At 42.4% G+C, this 24,679-nt stretch overlaps 1 protein-coding gene across 13 annotated transcripts in view; it reads right to left on the bottom strand.

Annotated features, from left to right (window-relative positions):
• LOC140458187 (calcium-dependent secretion activator 2-like) overlaps positions 1–24,679 on the bottom strand; it is a 746,655-nt gene that overhangs the window by 485,307 nt on the left and 236,669 nt on the right. For all 13 annotated transcript variants that reach the window (XM_072552408.1, XM_072552415.1, XM_072552410.1 and 10 more), the window contains exon 3: positions 12,588–12,920. In XM_072552408.1, the coding sequence (XP_072408509.1) occupies positions 12,588–12,920 (333 nt within the window). The remainder of the gene's footprint in view (positions 1–12,587; positions 12,921–24,679) is intronic.

Raw genomic sequence — 24,679 nt, forward strand, 5'->3', positions numbered from 1 at the left:
GTTCATGGAATGCCCTGCCAGTATCAGTTGTGGACTCTCCCTCTTTCTGGTCATTCAAGCGGGCATTGGATAAGCATATGGAGGTTATTGGGCTAGTGTTGGTGAGGTAGGCTTCGGTCGGCGCAACATTGAGGGCCGAAGGGCCTGTACTGCGCTGTATTTTTCTATGTTCTATTTTCTATGTAAATGCAAATTGTTCTCATTTCAATCTCTTCACTGAAAAGTACTGAATTCTCAACGTATTGACTGGATGCTCAGGCACTGCCAAATGAGGTATTTCCACAACATAGGTGGCAAATTATTTATCTTCCAAGTTGATATTAAAAATGTCTCGGAGGATCACGTCATTTGGGATCCTTACTTAGAAACAAGATTTCCAAGATGAAAATTTAATTGAGATAAATTAACCTGTTTGCCTGTAGATAATGAAACAGAAACTATTTTAATCATGAGACAATAAGCTGCAATCAATAAATTCATGCAGAAAGGTGAAAAAAACTTAAATAAGCATTCATTCATTAAAGCATTACATAGATAGCGCATCAGCAAAGTTGCTACTTAATGTTCAATTCATAATACTTTGACAGAGAAAGCAAGGGAGGAAAGTCACAAGCAATAACTTGAAAAATATAAACCCCAAGCAATCATAGAAATTACACTGCAGAAGAAAAACATTTGTCCGCTTCAATCAATGGAATAAAATTGCTATCTATTCTAATCCCATTCTTACTGTTGAAATAATCTAATTTATTGTAAGAGATGCCATAGTCTCTGTAACAGTTGTCACATGAAGCGGATAACACTGCAAAGTTTAGTAATGTTTTCTGAAGCAATAACATTGAGTTATACCAGCCAGGCAAAATCAAACTTTATCTATTCACCACGTGAAAATCTTTCATCTCCTCAAACACAAAATGATCCTTTCAATCTTCTGTTTAGAAGATTGTATCTTTGTATCATATTAGTGCAACCCAAAGCAGTCATTGTTGTTATGTATGCAAACATGAGTCAATATTCACACAACAAGATTTCATATAGTATCTTGAGATGATGAATAAGGAATTAATCTGTCTTTTTGTTCGGTCTTATTGATGAAATTAATCAGGATATGGGAAAAGTCGACACATTTCTCTAAATGCTGTCATAGAATTTTAAAACCAGAGTGTGACAACTCAAAAGAAAGATGACATGACTCATACTATAGCACTCTAGTACATTATATTGATGTGAATTTCACTGCACCTTACACATGGTGCCTACAGTCAAGTGTCTCGGTGAATATTTATTTTATAGCTGCTGGGAAAGTCAAGTAAAGAGCAGGGGACTGAAAATGGGCAGGCTGGAATTCAACAAGGAACATTTTAAAAAGCTAATAATTCAGAAATTTGCACATTCTGGTTACAAAGCAGACATTAGGGTGGCACGGTGGCTCAGTGGTTAGCACTGTTGCCTCACAGCGCCAGGGACCCAGGTTCAAATCCCACCTTGGGCAACTGTCTGTGTGTAGTTTGCACATTCTCCTCGTATCTGCGTGGGTTTCCTCCCACAGTCGAAAGATGTGCAGGTCAGGTGAATTGGCCATGCTAAATTGCCCATAGTGTTAGGTGCATTAGTCAGAGGGGAATGGGTCTGGGTGGGTTGCTCTTCAGGGAGTCGGTGTGGACTTGTTGGGCCTAAGGGCCTGTTTCCATACTGTAGGGAATCTAATCTAAAAAAATGTGAAGCAATGTGGTAATTCAGCAGCTGAGAATTATAATTACCGTTATTGAAAATTATGGCCTGGGGCTATGTAATTTCCAAAGTTCACTCATCAGTGTTGTTGGGATGAAAATGTGTCCAAGGAACATAATTGATACTTTGGAATCGTAGAAGGGTTACAGCACAGGAGGCAGCTATCCAGCCTTCCATAACTATGGTGGCCATCTAAAAAAGCAACTGATCTAGTACCACGCTCCTGCTTGTCTCATTACCCCCCAAGGCCTGCAAATGCTTCTTTTTGGATAGTGATCCAATTCCTTTTTGAATTCCTCAATTGAACTTACCTCCATCACACACTCAGAAAGCATATTCTAAATCCTAACCACTCACTGCCTGAAAAGCTTTTCCCTCATGTCACCATTTCTTCTTTCAGCAATTACCTGACATTTTTGTCCTCTGATTCTTAATCCTTCCATCATTGGAATTAGTTTACCACATGTATTCTGTCCAGGTTCCTCATGATTGCCAGTAACTCAATCAAATTCTCTCAACTCTTTCTTGTCCAAGGAGAGCAAACTTAAGTTTGCCAATCCTTTGACATTACTGAGCTTCCTCGTTCTTGGAAACATTCTTGTAAAACCCTCATTGGTACCTTCACATCCTTCATACAGCGCGACATCCAGAACTGGGCACGATACATCAGATGATAACAAACTGTTGTTTTACACAGATTTAAAATAACTTTGTTGCTTTTGCTCCTATGCCACTGTTGATGAAGTCCAGGATGCCATATGCTTTGATGGGTCTCACAAATTAACTTCCACCTTCAGTGATTTGTACATAAATTGGTATCTCTGCTCCTCCATCTCTTTTAGATTTTAACCCTTAAGTTTATCTTCTCTGCATTAATTTTATCAAAATTACTCCCTTTCACACCTCACTGCATTATATTTCACTGGCTACTACTTTGTTCATTCCATCAGTCAATCACTTCTCTTTATTCATTCCTGGAATGCGGGCTTTGCTCGCTAGGACAGCATTTAGTGCCCATCTCAAATTGCCCTTGGGAGGTGGTATTGAGCAGCCTTTTTGAACCACAGCAGTCTGTGTGTTGTAGGAAGATCCACAGTGCCATTAAGAGCAGGTGTCCCAGGATTTTGACCCAGCAACACTGAAGGAATGACAACATACTTCCATGTCAGGAGGGTATATTGTTTGGTGAGAGATTGGCGGACAATGGTGTTCCCATATATAACTGCCATTCTTTTTCTAGATGACAGTGATTGCTGGTTTGGAAGGGGCTGTGTGAGAAGCCATGGTACATTTTTGTAGCACATTTTGGAGATTTCTCAATAGCAGCATAAGACCATAAGACATAGGAGTGGAAGTAAGGCCATTCGGCCCATCGAGTCCACTCCGCCATTCAATCATTGCTGATGCGCATTTCAGCTCCACTTACCAGCGTTCTCCCCGTAGCCCTTAATTCCTCTAGACAACAAGAATCTATCAATCTCGGCCTTGAAGACATTTAGCGTCCCGGCTTCCACTGCACTCCGTGGCAATGAATTCCACAGGCCCACCACTCTCTGGCTGAAGAAATGTCTCCGCATTTCTGTTCTGAAATGACCCCCTCTAATTCTAAGGCTGTGTCCACGGGTCCTAGTCTCCTCGTCTAACGGAAACAATTTCCTAGCATCCACCTTTTCCAAGCCATGTATTATTTTGTACGTCTCTATTAAGTCTCCCCTTAATCTTCTAAACTCCAACGAATACAATCCCAGTATCCTCAGCCGTTCCTCATATGCTAAACCTGTCATTCCAGGGATCATCCGTGTGAATCTCCGCTGGACACGTTCCAGTGCCAGTATGTCCTTCCTGAGGTGTGGGGACCAAAACTGGACACAGTACTCCAAATGGGGCCTAACCAGAGCTTTATAAAGTCTTAGTAGTACATCTCTGCTTTTATATTCCAACCCTCTTGAGATAAGAGACAACATTGCATTCGCTTTCTTAATCACAGACTCAACCTGCATGTTTACCTTTAGAGAATCGGTGATGAAGTGAGTGAATGTTTGTGAATGTGGTTCCCATCAAGCTGCCTGTTTTGAATGGTATCAAGCTTCTTGAGTATTGTTGGAACTGAACTCATTTAAGGGAAGTAGGGAGTATTCTAGTTTAGTTGAGAGGTGGTGCTGGAAAAGCACACCAGGTCAGGCAGCAACCAAGGAGCAGGAGAGTCGATGTTTTAGGTAAAAGGCCTTCATCAGGAAAAAGGGCTTTTGCCTGAAACCTTGATTCTCCTGGTCCTCAGATGCTGCTGGACCTGCTGTGGTTTTCCAACACCACACTCTTGACTCTAACCTCCAGCATTTGCAGTCCTCACTTTCGCCTAGTATTCTATCTCACTCCTGACTAATAACTTGTAGATCTTAGACAAGCACTGGGACTTCAGAAATTGATTATTCATTGCAAGCTTCCTCGCTCCGGCCTGCACTTTTAGTTACTGCATTTATATGACAAGTCCAGATCAGTTTCTAACAATGACAACCTCCAGGAAGCTGACAGTGGAAGTTTCTGTGATGGTGATGCCACTGAATGTCAAGAAGCGTTAGTTAGATTCTCTCGTTGGAGATGGTCATTGCTTGGTACTGTGCTGCATGCATGTTACTTTTCACTTGTCAGAGTATATTGTTCAGGCTTTGCTATAGTTGAACACGGGTTGCGTTAGTATTTGAGGAGTCACAAAAACTGCCGAATATTGTGAAATCAACAGTGAACATCCCGTTTTCTGACCTTATGATGGAGGGAAGATGATTGTTGTAGCAGCTGAAGATGGTTGGATCTAGGGGATGACTCTGAGATGTTCTCAAGCTGAGATGACTGACCTCCAACAACCACAACCATCTTCCTTTGTGGTAGGTACAATCCCAATTCAAACGTTTTCCCCTGATTCCCACTGAATCTAGTTTAGCTGGGACTCCTTAATGAAAAGAGTCTTAATGTCAAGAGAAGTCACCAGTACCTCATTGCTCGAAATCGGGTATTTTAGCTATTGTTCCCTTCTTTGAAGCCAAAGCTCTCATGAGTTCAGAAGCTGAGTGGCACAATCAAAACCCAAATTGAGTGTCAGTGAACAGGTTGTTGCAAAGCATGTGCATTGTAGGGTAGAAGCCAGTATTTTAGCTGGACTGAAACCGTTTGTCCATGAGCACAGCAAGTTCTGGGGCATATGTCTTCGGTTCGATTGTTGGAGTATTGTACAGAAATAAAGTATTTGCAGTATCCAGCGTTTCAGCCAGTTCTTGATATCATTTGAAGTGAACTGAATTGGCTAAAGATTTCTGAAGAGGTTAGATCCTTTTTTTGGTCCACAACAGCCAATATGTTTAAGTTTATGAATGCTTGCAAATTTTGAAATTGTGTAATGAACAAACTCGTAGTTATTAACATACATTAGGAAGCAGAGAAGTCTGAACATTGGGTACTCCATTATGAATCTTCCTCCAGTCTGAAAAATAATCATATCACCATTGCACTTTGTTTCTTATCACTCAACCAATTTCATTTTTATGTTACTACTGCTAATCCACCAGCTCTAACCTGGCTATAAGTTCATTCCATAGCAGTTTATCAAATTGCTTTTGAAAGTGCTTGTACATCACATCATCAGTCATTCTCTCATTGACCCTATCTGTCATCTTATCAAAAAAACTCAAGTTAGTTCACCTGACCTTAACAAATCCATGCTGGCTTTCCTGAACTAAATTGGATTCCCTCAAGTCACTCTTAACTTTGTCTTGAATTATCAGTTCTAATAGCTTCCTCAGCATTGAAATTAAGCTAACCAGCTAACATTGAAATTAAACTAAGTGTTGGGCTTATTTTTAAACTGTTTTTGTCCAAAGGTACCACATTTTCAATTCTCTAGTCCCTAACACTACCACTCCCTCTAAGGAAGATGAGAAATTATGACTTGTGAAGCTACAATTTCCACTTTTACTTCCATTAGCAGCCATGGATGCATTTCACATATCCCTGGGCCTTTGCAGCTTTAAGTACCAACATCTTAACCAATACTTTTTTCTCTTCTTTCTCCATGATTTGGACAGTATTTTGTTCCTTAGGAAAGACTGGTGCAAATTATTCACTGGATGCTTCAGCTATGCACGTTGCTTAAATGCATAAAGCCCTTTTTTATCCTTAATTGGCACCACTCCCCCTCTTCCATCCCTTTACATTTCATATAGAAGACTTTTGGATTCCCTTTCATGCCAGCAGTGAATCTATTCCTATGCTTTCTCTATGATTCACTTACTTGCTTTTCCAATTCTCCCTTGAACCTTTTATATTCAGTCTCATCCGAAATTCTATTCTTCACATGGTGTTGCCATAAGTACACTTCTGCTGCTTCACCTAAACTTCGATTTTGTCATCCAGGGAGCTCTGGACTTATTTGCCCTGTTTTTCCCCTGCAGGATCCCTGGATTGTACTTGAACTCTCTTAGAGTCGTAGAGATGTACAGCATGGAAACAGACACTTCGGTCCAATCCATCCATGCCGACCAGATATCCCAACCCAATCTAGTCCCACCTGCCAGCACCCGACCCCTATCCCTCCAAACCCTTCCTATTCATAAACCCATCCAAATGCCTCTTAAATGTTGCAATTGTACCAGCCTCCACCACTTCCTCTGGCAGATCATTCTATACAGTACCACCCTCTGCGTGAAAAAGTTGCCCCTTAGGTCTCTTTTATATCTTTCCCCTCTCACCCTAAACCTATGCCCTCTAGTTCTGGACTCCCCGACCCCAGGGAAAAGGATTTGCCTATTTACCCTATCCATGCCCCTCATAATTTTGTAAACCTCTATTAGGTCACCCCTCAGCCTCTGACACTCTAGGGAAAACAGCCCCAGCCTATTCAGCCTCTCCCTGTGGCTAAGATCCTCCAACCCTGGCAACATCCTTGTAAATTATTTCTGAACCCTTTCAAGTTTCAAAACACCTTTCCAATAGGAAGGAGACCAGAATTGCACACAATATTCCAACAGTGGCCTAACCAATGTCCTGTACAGCCGCAACATGACCTCCCAACTCCTGTACTCAATACTCTTACCAATAAAGGAAAGCATATCAAACAGCTTCTTCACTATCCTATCTACCTGCAACTCCACTTCAAGGAGTTATGAACCTGCACTCCAAGATCTCTTTGTTCAGCAACACTCCCTAGAACCTTACCATTAAGTGTATAAGTCCTGCTAAGATTTGCTTTCCCAAATGCAGTACCTCACATTTTTCTGAATTAAACTCCATCTGCCACTTCTCAGCCCATTGGCCCATCTGGTCAAGATCCTGTTGTTAGCTGAGGTAACCTTCTTCGCTGTCCACTACACCTCCAATTTTGGTGTCATCTGTAAACGTACTAACTGTATTTCTTATGCTCACATTCAAATCATTTATGTAAATGACAAAAAGTAGAGGGCCCAGCACCGATCCTTGTGGCACTCCACTGGTCACAGGCCTCCAGTCTGAAAAACAACCCTCCACCACCACCCTCTGTCTTCTACCTTTGAGCCAGTTCTGTATCCAAATGGCTAGTTCCCCCTATATTCCATGAGACCTAACCTTGCTAATCAGTGTCCCATGGGGAACCTTGTCGAATGCCTTACTGAAGTCCATATAGATCACATATACTGCTCTGCCCTCATCAATCTTCTTTGTAAAACTCAATCAAGTTTGTGAGACATGATTTCCCATGCACAAAGCCATGTTGACTATCCCGAATCAGTCCTTGCCTTTCCAAATACATCTACATCCTGTCCCTCAGGATTCCTTCCAACAACTTGCCCACCACTGAGGTCAGGCTCACTGGTCTATAGTTCCCTGGCTTGTCTTTACCGCCCTTCTTAAACAGTGGCACCACGTTTGCCAACCTCCAGTCTTCCGGCACCTCACCTGTGACTATTGATGATACAAATATCTCAGCAAGAGGCCCAGCAATCACTTCTCTAGCTTCTCACAGTGTTCTCGGGTACACCTGATCAGGTCCTGGGGATTTATCCACTTTTAACAGTTTCAAGACATCCAGTACTTCCTCCTCTGTAATCTGGACATTTTGCAAGATGTTACCATCTATTTCCCTACAGTCTATATCTTCCATATCCTTTTCCACAGTAAATACTGATGCAAAATATTCATTTAGTATCTCCCCTATTTTCTGTGGCTCCACACAAAGGCCACCTTGCTGATCTTTGAGGGGCCATATTTTCTCCCTAGTTACCCTTTTGTCCTTAATATATTTGTAAAAATCCTTTGGATTCTCCTTAATTCTATTTGCCAAAGCTATCTCATGTCCCCGTTTTGCCTTCCTGATTTCCCTCTTAAGTATACTTCTACTTTCTTAATACTCTTCTAAGGATTCACTCGATCTATCCTGTCTATACCTGACATATGCTTCCTTCTTTTTCTTAACCAAACTCTCAATTTCTTTAGTCATCCAGCATTCCTTATACCTGCCAGTCTTCCCTTTCACCCTGACAGGAATATACTTTCTCTGGATTCTTGTTATCTCATTTCTGAAGGCTTCCCATTTTCCAGCCGTCCCTTTACCTGTGAACATCTGCCTCCAATCAGCTTTCGAAAGTTCTTGCCTAATACTGTCAAAATTGGCCTTTCTCCAATTTAGAACTTCAACTTTTTGATCTGGTCTATCCTTTCCCATCACTATTTTAAAACGAATAGAATTATGGTCGCTGGCCCCAAAGTGCTCCCCCACTGATACCTCAGTCACCTGCCCTGCCTTATTTTCTAAGAGTAGGTCAAGTTTTGCACCTTCTCTAGTAGGTACATCCATATACTGAATCAGATTCTCAACAAAGGCAGTCTATTGTTCAGTTCAGTTTCAATGCCTAACCTTTGAATCCAATTTATCACTCTCAGATCCATTCTTACTCCATTGGTTGACACCAGTTAATTATTCTAATTCTGGATTCTCCTTGTCCTTTCCCATTGGCAACCCCGACCTTATGATATATAATGAATGTGTCCTAATGAATGCGACAAATAACCTACTTGCCCCAACTTATTCCCAACAGTCAGATTCAGCACAGTCTCCTTGCTCATTGGATAGGCAACATCATCCTGAACCGTTGCCCCTCTGCCCTTTACCCTATGACTACCTCAGTCAATATCCAAATAATTCAAGTACCCCCTCATAGCCACCTTATAATTCATGCACTTCTCTGTAAATCCTTGTAAATTTGTTACCCTTAATCTTGTCCACTAATTGATTTCATATATAAAGTACACTGAGAAAGGCAAGTGTGCCTCTTTTGTGCCTTAGCTGTAGTCATGTAATGTTCTCCCACACAATATTGCCAACACTCCTCCTTTCCTTTCTTTTCTATCTTTCCTGAATATCTTGCATTCAGGAATATTTAAACCCTAGTGTTTACCTTGTCTGAGCCATTTCCCCAAGCTATGTTGGCAAGTCTTATTTATAGCATTCACATGCACTAACTGGAACTCTAACTTAGAATGTTTTACTTTTCCTCTCACACTGAACTGACCCAAAACCTTACTACTTCCTCTTCTTGAAGTAACTGTATTTCTCAGCATTCTTTGTATTTTGATATCCCAATCTGGTATGACATTGTGGTTCCCACTTTCCTGCCAAGTTAGTTAGAACCCTCCCCCAAGCACCATCACATCACATCACCTCACAAGGCAATTGGTCCAGTTGTTGTTTTGGTGCAATTCATCATGGCTGTAGCAATCCCACCTGCCACGCAACTGATCCCAATGTCTCAAAAATCTAAAGCCCTCCCTTCTAACACAAATTCAGCTGCTCTACCTTATATCTGTTCTGACTTGTGTGTGGGGCACTGGGAGAAATTTGGAGATGACTAATTTTGCAATCCTGTTTTGCTAATTTCCGACGCAGATCCTTAAATTCTGACTGTAGGGCTGCATACTTCTTCCGACTTAAATCACTGATACTGAAATTAAACACAACTGCTATCCCTTTCCAGGGGGCCTCTGGAGTTCTTCATTGACATTCTTGTCTCTGGCACAGGAAGGCAACATCCCAGCTCAGATTTAATCTTTCTCTGCAGAAATATCTATTTTGATGCCCTTGTAATTTGTTTTTTTTTCAGATCAGCATTGTTCTTCCACTATTATTTGTGGCCCCAGTACAGTTAAGGCATGAATGGTGTTATAAACACAGCCAAACCCCCACAAAACACTTTAAAGAGGTAGCCCAGACCTAACCTATTCTTATTTGAAAAGGCAGACATATAGTGGATATTCCAGGAGCAAGACAGCCCATCAAACCAGCAAAACAGAATTGATTTACACATTACGGTTGAAACATCAACAAAAGAAAACAGAATTTAGAATAACTTAACTATTTGGAAACCCAATAGACTCAAAATCGCTAACAAAGGAGCTGTTCCAATATCCTCAACATCCCAAAAACACACCCCTTGGCAAATGGTAAATTCAAATTCAGATTCTTGCAGGCAGGTGAGATTACAAAGAGAAGAGTCAGGCAAGAAAACACACATCGAAGCATGGAACCTTTTTTTCAAACAATAGCAGCTTCTCTGCTACCAGTACTTTCTGACTGTCTGCTAAAACAAACCAAACTGGAAAATAAAACCTGAACTGGGCAAACTAGTCACTCCCCTGCCATTGTTTAAAGTAGCCGCTTCCAGAACTATTGGCACCTCTGCCTTTACCACCTCTCTTGAAAAGAAACAAGAACACAATAACCTTGTGGAAGGGGCAGCATTGTCACAATGGCCACAGACATGGATCTAACTGTACCCTCCTGAGGAACCAACACTTCCACCAACTTTCAGAACAGAATGCTGGCTGAAAAGGGGTCTCCTGTACTACCTGCCTGCCGATTCATGAGTCCCTTACAGTCATCAATTCCTTCTCTGCTGCATAGTCGTAAACTGTGGGGTCACATCTATAAAGATGCTATCCATGGGTTGCTCAACCAGACACACCAATGACACAGCTGCAGTTCAAGTTCAGAAACCTGGAATTCAAGCTGCTGCAACTAAGCTGCACATACGGGTACCCAGGAACCTTACAACACCAACTTGAAGTATTCTACTGAATGAGTCAAATGTTGGTCTTTATACTGGGAGAAAGTGAGGACTGCAGATGCTGGAGGTCAGAGTCGAGACTGGCGGTGGAAATGAACAGCAGGTCAGGCAGCGTCAGAGGAGCAGGAGAATCAATGTTTCGAGCGTAAGCCCTTCATCAGGAATCTTATGCCTGAAATGTCGATTCTCCTGCTCCTCAGATGCAGCTTGACCTGCTGTGCTTTTCCAGCACCACACTCTTGACATTGGTTATTATACGACTATCAGTGATGGATTCACATTTCTGACTTTCACTAGTTATCTCATAAGCTGATGAGCAGCTAGTCTTTCCTGCCTGGAATCAGTAAAAGTAGCATCACTTCTCTCCAAAGGATCCCAGCTCAAATTACTTCAGGGAACCCGAATCCAGTGCCCAAATCATGGAAACTAAAGCACAGCAGAAGAACTGCTCATAATTTGGCGTTGTATTACCGCCCGCAGTCCGAAAGGCGATAACAATGCCAGTTCCGGGACTGATTTACACTTGGCAGAGTTCAGAACATTCACATGATACAGAAGTAAACCACTTTAAATCATGCAGTTCAATCTCCAGAAGTATACCACTTTAAATCATGCAGTCCAATCTCCAGCAGCCTGTCAACCAGAACAAATTGCTATGAGATTTACTGCTGGCAACAAAATCACTTTGGAATAAACAAATCACACAGACTTCCAGGGCATTGTGACCTGACCCTTCGCCAAAGCTGGAGTTCCGAGATTCAATGTCATTTTATTACACGCTTACCTCAACCCTCAGAAATGGCAGGATAGTGGGTTATTGTTGGACTTCGAAATCTCCAGTTTTCAAGAAAACAAAATCTAAAAGCATTATTTTAAAGGCTCCTGACCGCAATCAGAGTCTCATTGTATGATGCCATCCACTGGAATCCCCTCCAAAGAGTGCCACAGCAACTGATATTCCCTGTTAAACCATGGCAATGTGCACATTCAAGGGGTTAGAACATACATAGAACATAGAAGAATACAGCGCAGTACAGGCCCTTCAGCCCTCGATGTTGCGCCGATCAAAGCCCACCTAACCTACACTAACCCACTATCCTCTTGCAGTGAGTTCCAACACAGCTGATCTGCTGGCCTCCGCCTTCCCAGTCTTCCACAGTCCAACCTTGGACAGAGTCAACTCTAGCAGCAGGCAGGTTCATTACATGGCAAGGTGAAGTGTTCCTCCTATTTGAAATCCTTTTTATTGAGTGAGATTATAAACTAAAGTGCTCTCGGTCTGGTCAGGTGTGCATAAACGATCATATTGCACAATAACAGGGAACTGCTGAATGCCTCACCAAGTACTCTAGTCTATGTTTAACCTTCAAGCAACATACTGAAGCCATTTAACTCATTGCTTATTTTGAGAGATCTAGTTGAGGAGAAACAGGCACCTGTGTAACAATAGTGACTGTGCTTCAAAAGTCCTTTATTAACTGTGAGATCTTCCAAAGTGGCATGAGATCATGAAAGATGCCTTATAAATAAAAATTCAAGTCCATGCCCTTTCTTTACTTTCACCAAACCTGGAAGTAATATTATATAATCAGATTATAGTGGCATCAATTTTAACTTTAATGAACTTTAAAATCCATTATGTGCATTGTAAAGGAGTAACATCAGTCTATTAGAAATTATATAGCGCTGTAAACTGTGCTACATCACTATAAAATGATGCTACTGCCATGCTTTTTAAGGTCAATATGAAAACCTGGCTCAGCAGCTTACCTGGCAAGCATTATAAAGCAATTGATGTTCAATTTTCTTAATCCCAAGGATCTGCTGGAACATTTCATACAACTGCTCCTTGCTAAGAATGAGCTCTGACACTGCACTCATGGCCATCCGTGTTGGCTTACTGCGCAGATCTTCCTCGCCTCTGTAAATAGCATCAAACTTGGCCATCCAGGAACTAAGCACCGTCTCCTTGCTGAGGCCATCGATCTCTGGCAAACTGCGCACTCGCTTTTCAATGTTCTTTTTAAAGACATCGCGAAAGTCATTTGCAGAACACCCTCCGCTGTGAACCATCCTGGCCACACGATCACTTTTGAGAAAACTCTGGATTGGGGAAAAGAAAAGCAAATTATCACATTTCAGCTGTACATAACTTAGCAGAAAAAGCACGGACAGCCACAGAAAATGTTGGCAATGCAGAGCACCTCCATTGTCATTTGTAAAGAGCTACGGACCTTTGTAAGTCTAAAAATAGTCCTCAAAACAATACAGAACTCAAAATGTGAGAAGAATCTTTAAGTATTCCAATTGTGAAAACAATCAATGATGGAATGGTCCACAGAACTATTTTTAGAAAACCAGAAACCTTGTATAGAATGATGCAAATAAATGGTGGGTGGCATGGTGGTACAGTGGTTAGCACTGCTGCCTCACAGCGCCAGAGACCCGGGCTCAATTCCCGCCTCAGGCAACTGTCTGTATGGAGTTTGCACATTCTCCCAGTGTCTGTGTGGGTTTCCTCCGGGTGCTCTGGTTTCCTCCCACAATCCAAAGATGTGCAGGTCAGGTGAATTGGCCATGCTAAATTGTCCATAGTGTTCGGTAAGGGGTAAACGTAGGGGTATTGGTGGGTTGTGCTTCGGCGGGTCGGTGTGGACTGGTTGGGCCGAAGGGCCTTTTTCCACACTGTAAAGTAATCTAATCTAATAAAATCGCCTTAGTGAAGCTATTAAAAGAACAGTTCAAGTCCCACCATGGCAAATGGTGAAATGTAGATGCAATAAAATAAAAGTATGGAGTGAAATACTTAAACAAGTATGTAATTACAGTTGATTGTTGTAAAAACCCATCTGCTTCATTAATGCCCTTTGAGGAATAAGTATGCCATCCCTACCTGTTTTGGCCACATGTGACTGTAGACCCAATGAAATATGGTTGTCTCTCTACTGACATCTCAGCAATTGGGAATGGGTAATAAAAACTGGCCCAGCCAATGCCACTTACATTCACTAAAATTCACTAAAGAGGAGGAAAACAACAATAAACTACCATTCCTAGATGTCGCAGTAGAGCGAACAGCCAATGGGAATCTTCCAACCAGTGTGTACTAGAAAACACCACATATGGACCAAATACTGATCTGCAGATGCAATCATTCCAACATCCACAAACAAAGCTGTATTAGAACATTATTTCAATGAGTCACCACACACTGCAGCACAGAGAACTATAAAGAGCAAGGAAAACCACCTATACAGTGTATTCAAAAAGAATGGGTACCCAATGAACACAGTCCACCGATTTCTCAGCAACAAACCCAAATAAGCAGACAAAACTCATCCAGACACCTTAGCCACTCTCCCCTACAACAAAGACATCTCGGAAATGACTGCCAGAATACTCAGATCCCTTGGTATCATGGTAGTCCACAAACCCACCAATACACTGATAGAGTAGCTCATGAATTTAAAATACCCTATTCAGACAACAAGCAAAACTAATGTCATTTACAAAATACCTTGCGAGAACTGTAACAAATACTACATTGGACAAACAGGCAGACAACTAGCCACCAAGATACATGAACATGTCACATTAGCTCTGCAGCGGTGAGTGAATTTCTAATTTATAGTCATGCATGCAACCCTTTATGATTGTTCTTTTTAAGGAACCAGATAATAATAATTTATCCTGTAAATGTGTTACAATATAGTTATTCATTCATTTGTTCACAGAAGTTAACAACATAGGTACAGCCATATCACGATTATGGCCCACATCAGAATGATTCTGGATTAGTGGGGGTGCTGGAAGAGCACAGCAGTTCAGGCAGCATCCAAGGAGCAGTAAAATTGACGTTTCGGGCAAAAGCCCTTCATCAGGAATACAGGCAGAGAGCCTGAAGGGCGGAGAAAGAATGATATCAAGTGCAAGAGGCTATCAATATATTAACTATCTTCCTCATGTGCCTGGCTTGTTTCCCCTTAAATGCACCTACATTTTATTGCCTCAACTATTCCCGGAGGTAGGTGATGAGTTTAAAGTTACGCCACATGAAATTTAATTTGAGAGAGTTGATCACTCTCTTGATTCTACAGGAGTAGAATCCCATGTAGCTGCAAAGGAATCAGAAAGGTTGCTCTGTTTGTTATTCTAGACAGATTGCCAAAAGATTGCTAAGAATCCTTAAATTCCGCCTAAGTCAGAGAGTTGGCATATACTTATGGGCATAGTACTATAATCAAACCCACAATACAAATTGAAAAAAAAGTAATAGTCCATACAAGGAAAAAGGTGTAAAGTTTTTTCAAATTCCAATCACAATGGGAGTTTTCACCCTTTCTGTGCTCCATACTATTTTCTTCTCTTCCAGTTCCAATTATGTCTTTAAAACATAAATTGGCTATTTCTCTTCGTGCATATTGATAGAAATTCTACCTTTTCCACTGTTTTCCATTTCGTGATTTTCTTTTTGCCTTTTGCTTGAAGACTATTTTTGGGTGGCATGATGACTCAGCGGTTAGCGCTGCTGCCTCACAGCACCAGGGACACAGATTCGATTCTGCCTTCGGGCGACCGTCTGAGTGGACTTTGCATGTTCTCCCCATGTCTGCATGGGTTGCCTCCAGGTGCTCCGGTTTCCTTCCACAGTCCAAATACTGCAGGTTAGGTGGATTAGCTATGCTAAATTATTCATAATGTACAGGGATATGTAGGTTAGGTGTGTTAGTCTTGGGAAAGCAGAGGTACAGGGTAAGGATAGGGGTGGTAGGTCTTGGTGGGATGCACTTTGGAGGCTCAATGTGGACTTGATGGGCCAAACAGCCTGCTTCCATAATATAGGAATTGTATGATCCTAGGATTGCCAATAGTGAAAATGAGCGCAGTATTCAATGAAGTAAGATTAAAAACAGGCTATGCAATGCATGGATTATTCAATCCTTATTCTAAAAGTGATCGCCACTTAACAAATACTGCTAATTTTACAGGCTTCATAGTTAAATGGTTAAAATTTACAACACCGTGAGAAGTAGCGTTTGTTGGAGTACAGGTGGGACGGTGGCACAGTGGCACAGTGGTTAGCACTGCTGCCTCACAGCGCCGGAGACCCGGGTTCAATTCCCGCCTCAGGCGACTGACTGTGTGGAGTTTGCACGTTCTCCCCGTGTCTGCGTGGGTTTCCTCCGGGTGCTCCGGTTTCCTCCCACAGTCCAAAGATGTGCAGGTTAGGTGAATTGGCCAAGCTAAATTGCCCATAGTGTTAGGTAAGGGGTAGATGTAGATGTAGATGTAGGGGTATGGGTGGGTACGCTTCGGCGGGGCGGTGTGGACTTGTTGGGCCGAAGGGCCTGTTTCCACACTGTAAGTAATCTAATCTAATCTAATCTAATCTAAACAGGTGTCTTCCTATTACAATAGAACCTTGATTATCCGGACATCGATTATCCGAATTACAGATTATCCAAACAAGATCTCAAGGCCCTGTAAAAAGGCATTAGGCAACACAGCATTCAGTTATCAGTTAAATGGCTATGTTGCCGGATAACTGAGAAATTATCCATAACCGGCACTCACAAATTACCACTTGTTTCCTGTTATCCGCACAATCAATTATCCAAACAAAAATCCCCGCCCATCTCGTTTGGATAATTGAGGTTCTACTGTATACAAGTATTATGTAAGATGTAAAGCTGAGGTACTACAGCACCACCAATGCAGAAAGATTGACTTACAGTGTCAATGTTTACATAGTTGATTTTATCATAGGTGTTGGCAGAGGAAAGTAAAATGAACAATGACAAAACACAAGGAAACACAAATGTGACAAAATATGATATCAGTAAGGAAGTATTCTCAACATCAATGGAAACAGCATAGTGTTTTTCAAAATATACATTAACCTCCAAGACATTGAGTGCCTAATAAAGCCACTATAGTTCTAATGGACAATAGGGCTGCTCACTCATTACAGAGAGATGACTGGCAATGATTTAACCTCAGGATCACCATGCATCTAGTGAGGGAAGATGGAGGGTCCTTAATAGTTACCTGCCACACTGATAATGGAAATGGAAATGAACACACGCTGTTGGTATCATTCCGTATCGCAAACCAACTTCCAGCCAATTGAGCCATTCCTTAAAATTTAAGAAATCCAAATGAATAGATTGAACAGAGAACTAACAATTGTAATATCACTAGCAAGCCACTATGTGAAAACTACTCCTTTTATTAAATTAATGCACTTCCAAGTTATTTGATATGGGAAATACTCAGGACATTTTGAATTCTAGGTTTTAAATAAATTCAAATATTATTAAGTTAATGAAATTTATTTCCTAAAATGAAAGCCAATAAAATGAAATTTTAGTGTAAAGGATAAGCATTTGAATTTGTGAAACATAACTCTAGATCAGCACCAATTGTTGCAGAATCTGTGCAGACTGGTTGCAAATTACTCATGATTATATGACATTTTCACAGGGTATTGTTAGATAAAATTGGGACGTATGGAACAATTACTCATTATTTAATGCTCCTTAGTTGTTTCTTAAGGTGTGCTCTTTTAATCCAGTAAATATTCATCAGTTTAAATGCAAGGAGTCATGCAGAGATGATAAAGGCCATTGTGTCCAATTCTAAAGACAAAACTGAATACTGCCAGCCTGTTAAAAGGCAATTCTTTTCCCTTCAGACTGCAGACAGTATTTACTTAACAACGCACAATATCATTTGTAAAGTATTATTTCACCACAATTCAGAGCACTTGTCTTTGCACTAATGTTTCATTCCAGCGACCCTGCTGCTCCTGGTTCCAATGGGGTAGCTGAAATGTGGTTCAGGCTCCGTGGTTGGCTGCTTCCTGGCACATGCCGTTTCTCTGGCAACACGTCAGTGACAGATGCCAAGGTCTGTGCCTGAGCCCAACAAGCACAATATTGTTCCAGCCACAGTCACAGGTACGTGAGCCATGTACAAAGTAAGATGGAGATTCTCAGACAGATACAAAGGGATGCTTCTATTGCAAACAATTCTGCATTTTGAACATCATACTACAATTTCTCTCTAAGGAAAAGGTTCTTGAGGGCAGCAGTCATGTACCCAACTCTGGGCCAAAAGACTCAGGTTCCACCTGCTCTAGAGATATATAGTAACATCTCTGAACAAGTTGATTTAAAAAATTGACACTTTGAAAACAACAGTAAGGTTCTTGCTTCAAGGCAGAGGCATGGATAGGGTAAATAGACAAGGTACTTTCCTTGGATGGGGGAGTCCAGAACTAAACGGCAAAGGTTTCGGGTGAGAGGGGAAAGATTTAAAAGGGACCTAAGGGGCAACATTTTCACACAGTGTGTGTATGGAATGAGCTGCCACAGAATGACCTGGACAATTATAACATTTAAAAGGCATTTAGATGGTAATATGTTTAGGAAAGGTTTAGAGGGATATGGACCAAATGCTGGCAAATGGGACTAGATTAGTTTAGGATATCTGGTTGGCATGGGAGAGCTGGACTGAAGAGTTTGTTTCCGTGCTATACATCTCTTTGACCACTCCATGGGTGAAGCACCAAAAATCCACCCAGTCACTCGAGTGTTGTTTTGAAGAAGTTCTGCATTGTCAAAGGCGCTTTCACATGATGTTCAAACCAGCACTCGTCTACTGGTTCAGCTGAATATTAAAATTCACATGACACTATTCCAAAGAAAAGCATCGGAGTTTCAACTTTAGTCATTGTGGTCCTGCAGGAAATTCTTTACATATCAGGACGCTTCGTGATGCTAACTTTCGTTTTAACCACAAGTATTTGTGGAATTAAATGACCCCATCCTGGCAGATTTGGGAGGTTGAAGATGGAACATCTGATCAGACAATAGGAAGAGGGTTGGAAATTCTACGACTCACACCAATCAAATTCGAGTCGGGAATTTTGCGAGGTGCCTTCCAGAGGGGTCCTTATCCCCGGATAATTGATGCCTAATTAAGGAACCTAGCATCCCCAAGGACATTGGGGGAAGGGTTTCAAGCACTCAAGAGAGCACACTCTGCCCTGGTATCCAAAGCCCCAACACCATCAATGGAGACGCCACTTGTCATGACCCTAGTCCTGCCTACATTCGCTTATCTCCAAGAATCCATGGGTGATCCTTGATGAAAATCCCAGTGGCTACTAGCACCATTGGCCTGTAATTAACTATAAGCTCAAGAGCAGAATTTTCAGACTGCTGGAGGCTTAATAGAACAGATGGTTCATTACTATCAATGCATGCTTTGAATGTAATACCATTTGACCTCTTAGAAAAAAGCAACACCGAGCTCCCCCATTGGTTACTCCAACAGATGGATGAGACCATCACTCCCAGACTAAATCCAGTCTGGCTTTGGCTGTGATATATGTAATGTATAATTAAACGGACGGCATGTATAAGTTTGCAGCCTGAGAGAGATGAGAGTCAAGAATGTGGTGCTGGAAAAGCACAGCAGATCAGGCAGCATCCAAGGAGCAGGAGAATCAACGTTTCGGGCAAAAGCCCTTCATCAGGAATGAGGCTGGGAGTCTTGGGGATGGAGAGATAAAAGGGAGGGGTAGTGGGGCTGGGGCAAGGAAACTGAGAATGCAATAGAAGGATGGAGGTGGGGGCAATTGTGATAGGTCAGAGGGGAGGGTGGAATGGATGGGTGGGAATGAAAGACAAGTGGGACAGGTCATGAGGGCATTGCCGAGTTGGAAGGTTGGATCTGGGATAAGGTGGGGGCAGGGGAAATGAGGAAACTGGTGAAATCCACATTGATACCATGGGGTTGGAGAGTCCCTAAGCATAAGTCGAGGCATCCTTCCTCCAGTCGGCGGGCGATGGAGGAGGCCCTTGACAGTGTAGGAGAGGGAGTTGAAGTGTTCGGCCACAGGGCGGTGGGGTTGGTTGGTGCGGGTGTCCCGGAGATATTCTCTGAACCGCTCTGCAAGTAGGCATCCGGTCTCCCCAAAGTAGAAGAGACCGGATTGGGAGCAGCAGATTCAGTAAATGATAGGTGTGGAAATGCAGGTGAAACTTTGATGGATGTGGTAGGCTCCTTTGGGGCCTTGGATGGAGGTGAGGGAGGAGGTGTGGGTGCAGGTTTTGCAATTCCTGAGGTGGCAGGGGAAGGTGCCAGGAGGGGAGGGTAGGTTGGTGGGGGGGGTGTGGACCTGACGAGGGAGTATTAGAGGGAACAGTCTTTATGGAAAGCGGATAGGAGTGGGGAGGGAAATAGACCTCTAGTGGTGGGGTCTGCTTGTGGGCGGTGGAAATGGCGGAGGATGATGCAATGTATACAGAGATTGTTGGGGTGGAAGGTGAGGACCAGGGGGACTCTGTCCTTGTTGTGGTTGGGGTGATGGGGTTCGAGGGTGGAGGACAGGGCGTCCGAGCCCTCCGTTTTTGCCTTTCCTGATGTCCTCACCAGTACCCTTCCACTGACACTCTCATTCGTTTGGCTGGACTGGTCCTCACCCTCAACAATTTCTCCTTCGAATCCTCCCGCTTCCTCCACATGAAAGGGGTAGCCATGGGCACCCATATGGGCCCCAGCTATGCCTGTCTCTTTGTCGATTATGTAGAACAGTCCATTTTCTGGAGTTACACTGGCACCACTCCCCACCTCTTCCTCCGCTACAGTGATGACTGCATTGGCGCCACCTCGTGCTCCCATGAGGAGTTTGAGCAGTTCATCAACTTCACCAATACATTCCATCCCGACCTTAAATTCATCTGGACCATCTCTGATACTTCCCTCCCCTTCCTAGACCTCTCCATCTCTATCAACAATGACCAACTCAATACCGACATCTTCTACAAAGCCACCGACACCCACAGCTACCTGGACTACTCCTTCTCCCACCCTGCCTCCTGTAAAAATGTCATCCCCTATTCCCAATTCCTCCACCTCTGCCGCATCTAGTTCCAGGAGGACCAATTCCACCACAGAACACACCAGATGGCCTCCCTCTTTAAAGACCGCAATTTCCCCTCCCATGTGATTGATGCCACTCTCCAACACATCTCATCCACTACCCACACTTCTGCGTTTAAACCCCATCCCTCTAACTGCACCAAGGACAGAACCACCCCACCCCCCCAACCCTGGTCCTCACTTTCCACCCCATCAACCTCCGTATACATCGCATCATCCTTCGCTATTTCCATCACCTACAAACGGACCCCACCACCAGAGATATATTTCCCTCCCTACCCTTATCTGCTTTCCGTAAAGATTGTTCCCTCTATGACTCCCTCACCAGGTCCCATTCCCCCACCAACCCACCCTCCCCTCCCAGCGCATATTCCCCTGCCACCACAGGAATTGCAAAATCTGTGCCCACACCTCCCCCCTCACCTCCATCCAAGGCCCCAAAGGAGCCTTCCACATCCATCAAAGTTTCACCTGCACTTCCACACATATCATTTACTGAATCTGTTGCTCCCGATGCATTCTCCTCTATATTGGGGAGATAAGACGCCTACTCACACAGCGGTTCAGAGAACAGCTCCAGGTCACCTGCACCAACCAACCCCACGGCCCATGGCTGAACATTTCAATTCCCCCTCCCACTCTGTCAAGGACATGCAGCTCCTGGGCCTCCTCCATCGCCACTCCCTAACCATCTGACACCCGGAGGAAGAACACTTCATCTTTCACCTCGGAACCTCTAACACCAAGGCATCAATGTGGATTTCACCAGTTTCCTCATTTCCCCTTATCCCAGATCCAACTGTCCAACTTGGCACCACCCTCATGACCTGTTCTACCTGTCCATCTTCCTTCCCAACTATCTGCGCCGTCCTCCCCTCTGACCTATCACCATCTTGCCCCCCCCAAACCTCCATCCACCTGTCACACTCTCAGCTAGCTTCCACCAGCTCCATCTCCGTCCACCCCCAAGGCTCCCAGACTCATTCCTGATGAAGATCTTTTGCCCAAAATGGTCAATTGTCCTGCTCCTCGGATGCTGCCTGACTTGCTGTGCTTTTCCAGTATTACACTCTCGACCCTAACCTCCAGCATTTGCAGTCCTTACTTTCACCTGCCTGAGAGAGAGATGTCAATTACTCTTGTGATTCATTGGTACAATTGCATGGATCAGTATCATTGCAGAGGTGATTATAAATTCTGGACTATTACAGTTCGAAAACTACTGTGAGGAAAGAAAGAGTTCAAAATAGAAATCAGACCTGCTTTAGAAATCCAAGATCAGGTATTTGCAGATTAATATTAATGTCTAGTTTTATACAGGGCACTACACCGGAAGCAATGTGAAAGGCATTTCAAAGACCACCGGTAGTTTGTAAAGTGGACTGACTGACACAAGCTCGAAAATATGGACAATGCAACTTTAAAAAGCAGTGTTACAGTATTACAGGAGCTGGCTCTGCAACAGGTCAGCCCACTTGCAACAGCATCAGAATCTGACAGCCTTGTCTAGATCTGGAAGATTGAAACATCAAATGAAAATAGACTAAGCCAAAAAAGGAAGGGTCTTTAATCTGAAGGTCAGATTGAAACTTGATCAGTGCTGATTAGCCTTACAATCAAAGGGCTTCTTGCTCATTCATGTTGTCAGTATGCAACATTTCTCACTAATGGGATTCAGGTATTTGATGGTCATATTAGGAAAAGGGTGATGCTTTGGATAAATTATAGTTGCATTGTTTAACATTCAGAAGTGTCCAAGCATTGGGATGTATGCATCAACTGCAAGAATATGGAAATGATGCATTAAATCTTGTTCCATCTGAAAACTGACCACAATATTTACTTTTTGCTTTGCATATATTGCATATTTAACACTTATTAAACTGAGTGCTTGTAGACTAAATGCAGGAATTTATTATTTGATTTGCTTCCAAATATGCCAGGCACTATCATTCTGTTGCAACCTAAGTGTAGGCAGTTAATCTGATTTGTTTTCTAAACTGACTATTGAAACAGCAGGAAACAAACCCATAATTCTTAATAATAAAGTTGGTCTGATAATTTCAACAATGAGTATTCTAGCTTTAATTTATTGTTCAATCAAACCTGCAATAAACTCAATCTCCAATTGCTTACTATTTGTTTCTCAGGTTATTTGTCTGCTCCTTTTTCGGCCTAATCAAGAACTCCCTACATCTATATTCAAATGTCTAAGCATCAGCATAATTCACATGGAAGTAGATTGAACAGCAACATTTAAACGGAAGCTGGGTGTAACACTTGATCAGAAATATTTACAGCATTATAGGAGTTGAATAATATTGAATAGCTCTTTCAAACAGAGACCTAGGTATGACAGATTGAAGAACCACCTTCTCTAGAGTATAATATTATAATTTTCTGGATTAAGGGAATAAATTAGACATGAACGCAAGTCCTAGTCATGACAAGACCCACATAAATTGATGCGACAATTTCTGATGGAGGGTTCACCATGAACAGGATTTGACAATTTAGCAGAACTTCAGTTTTTATATGAAGTTTAATTACTTTCCATTGAATCCAATGGACACAGTAAGGTTTGCTGCTTGCTGCAAAGAGTTATCAATGCAGGTCCCTTCAACATTCAAACAGAACAACTCCAGAGTTGATTGAGAGTAAATGATACTCAGTCAACTTTATATCGAATTAGAGTTTAGAGTTTAAGAGTTGTCCTAGAGGTGTGTAAGAACATGACTGAACAGGTTGATGAAAAATAATGATAGAGAACGGTTTGAAAGGAGGACGGACTCCAAGTTAGAAAACCCCTCAAACAGCGACCATTAAGAGTGAGTCCAATTAAAAACTGACATCAAAAAAAAAGAGTTGGGTTCTTAAACCTCAGCTCTTGTGGAACAGAATTCCTTTCCTTATTCTGAGCCAAGAAGAACTGAGAGTTCAAGTCCCACCTGCTCCAGATATGTATCAGAACATCTCTGCACAGGTTTACCTATAATTGGTCTTCCACCCATATCATTAATAATTTTTTTCTTAAAACAAAAGAGTTGGGGTCTTATGGTGCACTGGTGCACTAGTAAGTAATTCTTCAACTTGACCTGCCCCATGGCTCCTACTGCTCCAGAAGGCCTTGGTGGCAGGTAAGACTGACGAATTTGGCATATTTTTCTTTAAAATCATTAACTTTGGTGACCTCTGTGGGAATAGTGGGACTTGATTTCCAGCCTGCTAGCCAGTGAGTCATGACAAAAACAACCATCACTGTCTATAAACCACACTGCAATACTGCTCCATAAGTTGTACAGATTCAATAGTACGCACAAACACGGATCTCAGATCTGTCTCCAATGACACCATGCTTCCATTGAACCAACAATGTCTATCCAGATATCCTCACCCAAACACTGTGTAAATATTGGGGACCACGGCGCAGATGTTTAAAATACTAGAAATATATAAGATGGGTGAATGGAAATGTTTGCTTTATAGCTTTTCCTGCATGCTCTGCAAAAATAAAACCTTCTATTTATCATTTATTTGACGACAGCTTAAATCGTCCTGGATTGAATGCAAAAATAACCAACATCTGGACCTCAGTGCTGTGTGGCAGTGCTACTTGAACTCAATCTGTCAGCTGTTGCCTTTCAAGGCAACATCAAATCAGCCCAGATCTCATCTCCATCCATATGTTGCCTTTTCAAATGCAGAGCTAAGGAAGCACTCAAACCAGGATGCCAAATGAAGTTTTACATAATCAGTCACAATAATTAGATGGCTTGAAACAATGCAGATAGCAGTCAAGACATTTTGATGGACAGAATGGGGGAGCTAATTGATAGCTAATCCTAGACTCTGTCAACTGGAACTGACATCTATTAGGAAAAAGAATCAATGCCAAATAACCACTAGACTGT

This window comes from Chiloscyllium punctatum, chromosome 32, assembly GCF_047496795.1.
Source record: "Chiloscyllium punctatum isolate Juve2018m chromosome 32, sChiPun1.3, whole genome shotgun sequence".
Classification (NCBI taxonomy): Eukaryota; Metazoa; Chordata; class Chondrichthyes; order Orectolobiformes; family Hemiscylliidae; genus Chiloscyllium; species Chiloscyllium punctatum.